Source organism: Sardina pilchardus, chromosome 1 (genome assembly GCF_963854185.1).
Source record: "Sardina pilchardus chromosome 1, fSarPil1.1, whole genome shotgun sequence".
NCBI classification, from domain to species: domain Eukaryota; kingdom Metazoa; phylum Chordata; class Actinopteri; order Clupeiformes; family Clupeidae; genus Sardina; species Sardina pilchardus.
The window spans coordinates 7,926,141-7,936,140 of NC_084994.1; the positions used below are offsets into that span (position 1 = coordinate 7,926,141).

Here is a 10,000-nt window from a genome sequence, read left to right on the forward strand (position 1 = left end):
GAGAGAAAGAGAGAGAGAGAGAGAGAGACAGAGAGAGAGAGAGAGAGAGAGATTGCACAGACAACACGACTGAAAGAAGAGCAGGCTGTTCTGTACCCCTACAATGCTATGGGGACGTTTGAGTGTGTGTGTGTGTGTGTGTGTGTGTGTGTGTGTGTGTGTGTGTGTGTGTGTGTGTGTGTGTGTGTGTGTGTGTGTGTGTGTGAGTGTGTGAGTGTGTGAGTGTGAGGGAGGTGTGTGAGTTTCTGCCAATGGCGTGCAGTAAGCCACATGCACAGTGTCTCCAAACCAACAGCAGACAGCAGACCAGGTTAATGTCTCATCGCATACTGAACACACATACACACACACACACACACACACACACACACCTGCCACTGCCTCTCACTCACACGGGAGGGGGGGGGGGGATGAAGACAAGAACAGAGAAACAAAGGAAGAAAAGAATGAGAGAAGAAGATGAAAAGAAGGGTGGATGGATGAGAGAAGAAGAAAGATGAAAAGAAGGGTGGATGAGAGAGGAAGAAAGATGAAAAGAAGGAAGGATGGATGAGAGGGGAAGAAAGATGGAAAGTGCAGATCTGGCTCTTCAGCGAAAACATAATTATCTAACTATCCGTTTAAGAGAGTTTATCATAAACCATCTGATTCATAATTTGTTCAAAATACCAGAAGGGTGAAAACATCGTTTTCAACTGAGGAGCTCTATACAGACACATTTTTGGTAGCAGCTCAAAAGCCTACAATAAACGTAGCAGAATGGTTTACCAACCTGTGGTTTGTCAAGGAGGACTGGTGGTTTCAGGAGGACTGTTTACGTTACATTACATTTAGCAGACATTTTGTTTTGTCTAAAGTGACTTACATGTGTCAATTATATTCCAAGGGATTATATTATCATTACATTGTCCCCGGAGCAACTTGGGGTTAAGTGCCTTGCTCAAGAGCACAACGGAGGAAGCCGGGAATTGAACCGACAACCTTCAGGCTACTGCACGCTAGCCTAGCTCCTTAAGCACTACACTACCACCGCCCCAGGATTAAGATATTTCTGTTTTTTTTTTATTCTTTTCTTGCATATAGTCATCTCACACACTTGTGTATAAGCGTGTGATTTTCATGATATGGAACCTTTAACAAGAAGAGAATGAACGAAAGAAAAGAATAGGGGAATGAGAGAAAGGAGAAAAATGAGGTATGAGGTGGAGAAAAGATAGAGAAGGAAAGAAAAGAAAGAGAATGACGATGAAGACAGAGAAAGGAGGAGGAAGATCAGGAAGAGAAAGAGAGTGAGATAGAGGGAAAGAATGATAGAAAGACCAAAAATAAAATGAAAGAGAGAAAGGGAGGCAGAGATGGAAGAGTGCAAGACACCTGCATGTTGAGAAAAGGGAGAAAATGAGAGGGGGATAGAGAGGCAGAGATAGAGGAGTGAATGATACCTGCACGCTGAGAGAGGGAGGGAGAGACAGAGAGGGAGGGAGGGAAAGAGAGGGGGATATAGAGGCAAAGGTGGAGGAAGGGAGGGAAAGAGAGGGGGATATAGAGGCAGAGGTGGAGGGAGGGAGGGAGAGGGGGATAGAGAGGCAGAGGTGGAGGGAGGGAAAGAGAGGGGGATATAGAGGCAGAGGTGGAGTGAGGGAAAGAGAGGAGGATATAGAGGCACTGCCTCTCACTCACACGGGAGGGGGGGGGGGGATGAAGACAAGAACAGAGAAACAAAGGAAGAAAAGAATGAGAGAAGAAGATGAAAAGAAGGGTGGATGGATGAGAGAAGAAGAAAGATGAAAAGAAGGGTGGATGAGAGAGGAAGAAAGATGAAAAGAAGGAAGGATGGATGAGAGGGGAAGAAAGATGGAAAGTGCAGATCTGGCTCTTCAGCGAAAACATAATTATCTAACTATCCGTTTAAGAGAGTTTATCATAAACCATCTGATTCATAATTTGTTCAAAATACCAGAAGGGTGAAAACATCGTTTTCAACTGAGGAGCTCTATACAGACACATTTTTGGTAGCAGCTCAAAAGCCTACAATAAACGTAGCAGAATGGTTTACCAACCTGTGGTTTGTCAAGGAGGACTGGTGGTTTCAGGAGGACTGTTTACGTTACATTACATTTAGCAGACATTTTGTTTTGTCTAAAGTGACTTACATGTGTCAATTATATTCCAAGGGATTATATTATCATTACATTGTCCCCGGAGCAACTTGGGGTTAAGTGCCTTGCTCAAGAGCACAACGGAGGAAGCCGGGAATTGAACCGACAACCTTCAGGCTACTGCACGCTAGCCTAGCTCCTTAAGCACTACACTACCACCGCCCCAGGATTAAGATATTTCTGTTTTTTTTTTATTCTTTTCTTGCATATAGTCATCTCACACACTTGTGTATAAGCGTGTGATTTTCATGATATGGAACCTTTAACAAGAAGAGAATGAACGAAAGAAAAGAATAGGGGAATGAGAGAAAGGAGAAAAATGAGGTATGAGGTGGAGAAAAGATAGAGAAGGAAAGAAAAGAAAGAGAATGACGATGAAGACAGAGAAAGGAGGAGGAAGATCAGGAAGAGAAAGAGAGTGAGATAGAGGGAAAGAATGATAGAAAGACCAAAAATAAAATGAAAGAGAGAAAGGGAGGCAGAGATGGAAGAGTGCAAGACACCTGCATGTTGAGAAAAGGGAGAAAATGAGAGGGGGATAGAGAGGCAGAGATAGAGGAGTGAATGATACCTGCACGCTGAGAGAGGGAGGGAGAGACAGAGAGGGAGGGAGGGAAAGAGAGGGGGATATAGAGGCAAAGGTGGAGGAAGGGAGGGAAAGAGAGGGGGATATAGAGGCAGAGGTGGAGGGAGGGAGGGAGAGGGGGATAGAGAGGCAGAGGTGGAGGGAGGGAAAGAGAGGGGGATATAGAGGCAGAGGTGGAGTGAGGGAAAGAGAGGAGGATATAGAGGCAGAGGTGGAGGGAGGGAGGGAGAGGGGGATAGAGAGGCAGAGGTGGATGAGTGAATGATACCTGCACGCTGAGAGGGGGCTGGAGCGGGACTGAGCTGGATCACGATAACTACAGACGGGAGAGAGAACACACACACACACATTACTATCAGACACACACACACACACACACACACACTCAACTACCCGACACATACACATTGCTACCGAATGAACACACACACACACACATTTCTACTGACAATCCACACACACACAAGCAAGCACACACACACCATGACTAGACAGGAGAGAGAACTAACAAACTCATACCAAAAGTACCACTGGATCATGTGGTCAAATGCCCTTGTGCCAGAGCCCAACGACAGAAGCCGGGAATTGAACCCACAACGTCTCAGGCTACTGCGCGCTACCACCGACTCCCCCACCTCCGTCTCTCGGTGTGTCTCTCTCTTTACACGTTGGGACTCTCTCTGAACAGAGCCATGTACGATGGTGAAGTCCTTCTACTACTTACTTTCCCAGGTTTGAATAAACCATGTACTCAGTCTCACGCATAGCTAGCTGTCTCTGTGTCTCCACACACACACACACACACGGTTGTATGAATTCCTCACAGGAGACACAGTTTGCACAATGTCTTTCAAAATAGAAAGAAAGAAAGAAAGAAAGAGACAGTCAAAGTAGTAGCCAAGATGGCTCACTCCACCAGATCTACAACTGTCATTTTGTTCCAAACAAGAATAGTCAAGGATGACAAAACTGCAATGTACGAACGTACACACACACACACACGTACACACACACACACACACACACACACAGTGAGGAGATCCTCCATCTCTTCGATCTCAGGGGGGGAGATCCACTGCATGAGTCGAAATTGTGTTAATTAGTGATACTCCAAACATTGCATCAATACACAGTGCTGCACGAGGTTGTTCTAACTAGTACCTCGGTGTGGTCTATAAATAGCAATAAACGCACACAATGCGTTGCAGAATGCGTTGCCAAAGTGCGGTTTTAGGAGGACCGTTTTAAGTTATTTTAGCCCTGCGTTTCAGACTCCAGAGGCCGCGACAGAAGAGTGTCGCCGTCTCCTTGGACATCTCGTAGATTTACGCGAACATCAGGGTGCTAAAATCCGCTTTTGACAGTGATTAACTGGCAGAAGACCCAACAAGGCGCTGCGAGGGCAGCCAGCTCTCGATTTGACGCTGGCTTGCTGATTACCAAGCTTCATGCCAAAAATGGCTAGCTGAGATAGCTAGCTAGCGGACTGGCTAACGTTAGTTATGTCTGCTTCAAACCAAGGTTCAAATTAGTTAAATCAGGACATGGGGGTGTATTTAGATGAATATTTAAAACTGCAATAATATGCAACGCTTGTCACCTAGTTAACAATCCATCCTGTACCAGGAGATTAGATTCATACTTCTACGCTAACGTTAGCCAACTAGCCAACAAGCTAAACTATTCGCTAGCCATCTTACTCAAACAGGCTACTAAAGTTAGCCCCGCAGCTATCATCTTGACAGACATAACATTAGCTTGACTAATGTTATTGCTGATGCGAAGACATTGTCTGGTTGTCAGTAGTCGTGGTTATGGTCAAAATCGACCAATGCCAATTGACAATGGCGGTGGAATAACATTGGAAAACATCCAGCACAACTATCAGATATGACAGTTAATGAACGGGGCCTGCTAACGTCAGTCCACTTTTAACTAATGTTAGTGGGACAAAAACCTTGTTCAGGACGTAGTTAACGTTGCCTAACCTCTGAACACACTGCAACTAACTTCAGCACTGTAGCTGGGATTTTAGCTGCACCTGGGGTCGAAAAGGAATTTCGATTGAGCTGTCATGTTGAATGTTTACGACTGCTGAACATTCGTGGGTCGTGTTTGTTTATGCGCGTAGCTTCATAGCCTCCTGGCTAGCTATCTCAATTACATTGCCCCTCTCTCCTCTCCTCCCTCCCCTCTCCTCTCCTTTCCCCGTTTCTTCGCGGTCCCCGTTCCCGCAACCTTTACCCTTTCAGAGTGACACTTACTTGGCCTTGGACGCGATCGTTGTGGACTCATGTCGATATTGAGGTCAACTCTTCGCCTAGCTTCTTTATTTTCTTGCTTCAATTTCTCCTCGATTCGGGAGAGTCTCTGTTCCAGCGACGACATCTTGAAAAATTGCGCACCATCGAGAGCGCCTATCTTATTCTAGCCTGCGTCTAGGTGCGGTGCGGAACCCTGGGATACTGGAGGACCTACAAATCTCAGTGCCGCATTTGTGATGTGGCAGTCCCGTTTGCACCGTTGCGAATGCACCCGCAATCTTCAGCTATCCAAGTGGTTTGTTTATTAAAAACAAATATGTTTCTGATCCTAACGCTATAAAGCAGCAGTGGCATGCCACTACCCGGGATGGACATAGAATTTACATACGATGGTTTCATGCCGTATGTCGGTAGAGGATATTGATGTGTAGCTCAATCAGCCAGCATAAAACATAGGCTTACTGGAAAAATGAAAATGAATAAATACATTCATACATATATATCAGATTGGTCATAGTAAAAAATATTAGACTACAATGTTTCTCTATTTTTTGTTTCTTCTGCGTGGAATCTACATGCACATAAACTAAAATATGATGTGTTATGTTTTTGTTTGTTTGTTTTACAAAAAAACACATTCAAACCATACAATTAAAAATTGTGGTATGATTAGGCTCAATGTGTCTAAATAAATAAATGAATAGCCTAAATAAATAAGCTCTGCCTAGCCTATATAAAAAGTCACTAAAATCATTCAGGTAAACGAAAATAAAGTTTCTGGACTACACTGATAAAGCTAAAGTAAAGATAAAGAGACTGACCCTCATTCTGAAATTATAAATAACCGTGTGTGTGTGTGTCTGTGTGTGTGTGTGTGTCTGCTTGTTGTAAAGTGAATTCCCAGAGGAGTAAGTCTCGACTGCTCTTTACTTGACCCGTGCCAGCGTGGGACAGAGCAAACCCGGTTCGGCAACCCTCCTGTACCACAGCGCCACCGAGTGGAGATTGAGGGCACTGCAAGGGCCACATGTCAGTCATCGGGGGGATGTTGGGTAAAGGAAGAGGAATGCTCAGGGTTCTGCTGACATAATTCTGACATATGCTATCATTCTCTCTCCCTCTGTGTGTGTGTGTTCTAGGTGCCTCTCATTCAGCGTTTATACGTCCTCCCTTGCTCCTCGGCCCTCGATCCTCGCTGATGTACATAAAGAATGATGGGGCGGCAACAACGATAGTCTATCACTTCTTCTATCTTTCTTTATGTACTGTAGATCAGTGAGGATCAAGGCCCGAGGAGCGAGGGAGGACATATAAAGGGTCAGGCAGAATCTTGGATGGCCACAGGTGTGAATGATCACACTATATTCAGTATCAGGCTACGAATGATGTGCCAAATCAACTAAAATTGTAACAAAACATCGGAAATGTATATTTGAAATCAATAATAATTTTGGTTTTGTGACAACTAGCACTGAAATGTGTATTGTCTGCATTCATTTTTTTTTTTTTTTTATAATTTTCTGTTGATTTGCAGTTTTGAAATTCCTGTGCAATGGATTCAGTGCAGTAAATGCATTCAGAATATCTTCAGTTACACAGATATTGTGATGTATCGTGGATGAAATGTCTTGAAATATATCGATTATCGCAGAATCCCTTGAGATCTAGATATTGTGACCTTGAGATGAGGTGCTTTAGATGTAGATATTGTGACTGAGATGAGGTGCTTTAGGTATAGATATTGTGACTGTGAGATGAGGTGCTTGAGGTATAGATATTGTGACCTTGAGATGAGGTGCTTTAGATCTAGATATTGTGACGGAGATGAGGTGCTTTAGGTATAGATATTGTGACCTTGAGATGAGGTGCTTTAGATCTAGATATTGTGACGGAGATGAGGTGCTTTAGGTATAGATATTGTGACTGTGAGATGAGGTGCTTGAGGTATAGATATTGTGACCTTGAGATGAGGTGCTTTAGATCTAGATATTGTGACGGAGATGAGGTGCTTTAGGTATAGATATTGTGATTGTGAGATGAGGTGCTTGAGACCTAGATATTGTAACCTTCAGATGAGGTGCTTGAGATCTACTGTAGATATTACACATGACCTGGTGGAGCAGAAAGGTCAAATGATTTGGGTGAGCTCAGCTGCAGTTGACCTGGTGGAGCAGAAAGGTCAAATGATTTGGGTGAGCTCAGCTGCAGTTGACCTGGCGGAGCAGAAAGGTCAAATGATTTGGGTGAGCTCAGCTGCAGTTGACCTGGTGGAGCAGAAAGGTCAGAAAGGTCAAATGATTTGGGTGAGCTCAGCTGCAGTTGACTAAAGAAACTGTGAGTTGCGGCACTCGCTGTCTGGACTTGCTGCTCCGGTGTGTGTATCAAGTTTCATTGTGGAAAAGGCCGTTACAGAAGCATGAACACACATTACTGTTCAACACACGCACACACACGCACACATAGAGAGCACGAGCACACACACACACACACACAGAGAGCACACACACACACACACACACGCACACACACGCACTTATTCTAATGTTAACTGTGATGTGGATCCCCATGTGATTGCAATTGTGGGGGCAATTCTTGACACACACAGAACAGAACAGAACAGAACAGAACAGAACAGAACAGAGCAGAGGACGAACAGGTGCAGTTTCGTTTCTTGTAAAAGTTTATCATTTCACTGAAGCCCAAGAATCAGTCCAGTGATAATCCCACCACTGGGTTATCACACGACAGTCTCCCTGTTGCAAACGGAGCCCTTAGTTACCATGGAGACGTTTACACACTCACTCACATAATGTGTTGTTGTTGTTTAGATACACACTCACATAACATGTTGTTGTTTTTTTCTTCTTTTCTTTAAAAAAAAAAACCAAAAAAACAAACTAAAATCAAAAGACTAAATCACACACTTCATTTATGCATACGGAAGAAACCAATGACAACAGTGCTACTGAAGTCGGAACAGAACCTTGTGAACTCTCTGGCCTAGCTGAAGGGTAAGGGGTGTTGCTAAGTGACAAGCCTGTCTGAGTTAACTCACAGTAAGCAGTAAACCTCCTAATATAAGAGACACAAGGTCACGACATCAACCACCATACTCTTCTATTAGCAGATTTGACCGCTGAAACTCAGAGGAAATTAGCTTATTTGGCGTCTACAGAAAGGTATGCGTCTTGGGTAGACGACAAATACGCTAATTACATTTCTCAAAACGTTAGCGTGTTCCTTTAACTTATATTAGCTGGATTCGTCATTGACCTCCATGTTCTTGGAACGTTGCTCAGATCAGGACAGGGCTACACCGGCTGCAGGGGCGGAAACATATGGACTCATCCGCTATCCGTCTTTCACAGGTTGGTATTGCTATGGTTACATAGGGGAACAAGGAGTCCCCTGATCCCCTTCACCACATTTCAGGAAGTTCAAAAATTAAAAAAAAAAAAACAAGAAGAGGAAAGAAAATAACAATAAAAATAGACCAGAACAATAACAATAACAACAACAACAACAACAACAACAACAAAAACGTCCGTCAGGGAGTGAGGATTACATAACACACCGGCGTGACGGGAATGTTGGGAATTGAACATTCTAAAGAATATCCGGGTATCTTCATTGAACTCGGACATTCTGGAGCCTTACATTGATGCGGAACAGAATGTTCAAATCTCCCCTGTGAAGGGGTCAAGGCATGATTCTCTAGATCATCTATCACCTACCAGCTCTCAAGTTAGAGTCACAGTGTGCATGAGAAGAGAGAGAGAGTGTGTGTGTGTGTGTGTGTGTGTGTGTGTGTGTGTGTGGAGGTGAGGTTCTCTTCTCAGATGTGAGCAAAAGTCTGCAAAGTCCTTATGGACTGATAGTCATCCTCCAGGGTTAAAATGAACCCCCGGGAGTTCTGTGGAAGTGATGAACCTTCCCGTCTTGGCAACGACATCCGAACACATCCAGCTGGTGTCTGGGTTCTATTGAATTCATTCTAGAACATTCTAGAATTCTAGCAGTATGTGCGAAAGGCATGCAGGATGGAACCTGCTTGAAAGTCCGGCATTCAGAGTTGCAGCTCTATTGCCTGACGAATATGAAGTGGACCTTGATGAAATTACTTTTTTTTTTTTCTTCAAATAAACTACCATTCATACCCAACTATTTTAAGGCAACCAAGGTCTGACAGAAACACACATCAAATCGTTCGATAAAAAACATCACAGCTTTGTAGTAGAAACCTGAAATTGTCACTCTAAACATAGCAAAAAAAAAAAAAAAAAAAGTGTCTGTAGAAAGGAGGAATTGATGAAGATTGAAATCTGGACTCTCAAAAACGATGGCCAGTCCCTCCAAAACCAGTTCCAAATATGGTCTATGTATCGAGCTTCTGCACGGAGCTAGACACATATTGAATAGAGGTTTCTAAGTATTACAGATAGAGCTGGTCTTGATCTAGTGTGGACCTTGTGGATCTCCAACAAGATCACAACAAGATCCATTTTAGAACATGATTCTGTTCCAGGTGGCAGTGGCAGTGGCAGTGGCAGCCATCTTTGTTTTGGGAAAAGGGGAATTCTAAAGGCTGGCTTCACATTCTAATGTTAGAATTAGAATGTGTGTGTGTGTTCTAGTGCAGAACCAAAGAACATCTTTCTGAGGAGACCCATGCTGCCGGGGGGGGGGTGATTGTTGTCATGGAAGCCATCTTTGTTTATGCGAGAGGGAATCTGTGTTCCAAAGGAGGCGGAGCTCATTGTTCCCATGATCCTCTTGGCCTCTCAGAACAAGTTCCTTTTCCTGGCTCGCCTGAGCACGTCTGTCTAAAAACACGCCTGATTAAAATTCACACCCCACAGTGGTCCAGTCTGGAGGAGAAACGCCAAGACTGTTCTCTTTTAGCTTTAGCCTGAGGCAGATTCATTCATTCATTCACCCACTCACTCTCACACCCACTCACTCATTCATAGACTCACTCACACACACTCCTT

The 10,000-nt window shown here is 43.9% G+C and overlaps 1 protein-coding gene across 2 annotated transcripts in view; it reads right to left on the reverse strand.

The window, feature by feature from the left end:
- The window catches only part of map2k7 (mitogen-activated protein kinase kinase 7), a 16,904-nt gene extending 11,662 nt beyond the window's left edge, over positions 1-5,242 (reverse strand). The window contains exons 1-2 of one of the 2 annotated variants that reach the window (XM_062537980.1): positions 5,010-5,242; positions 3,014-3,061 (exon numbers count right to left, since the gene is read on the reverse strand). In XM_062537980.1, the coding sequence (XP_062393964.1) occupies positions 3,014-3,061; positions 5,010-5,133 (172 nt within the window). In that variant the 5' untranslated portion in view covers positions 5,134-5,242. The remainder of the gene's footprint in view (positions 1-3,013; positions 3,062-5,009) is intronic. The other variant, XM_062537988.1, reaches the window with a different exon arrangement.
- Positions 5,243-10,000: the final 4,758 nt, after the last annotated feature.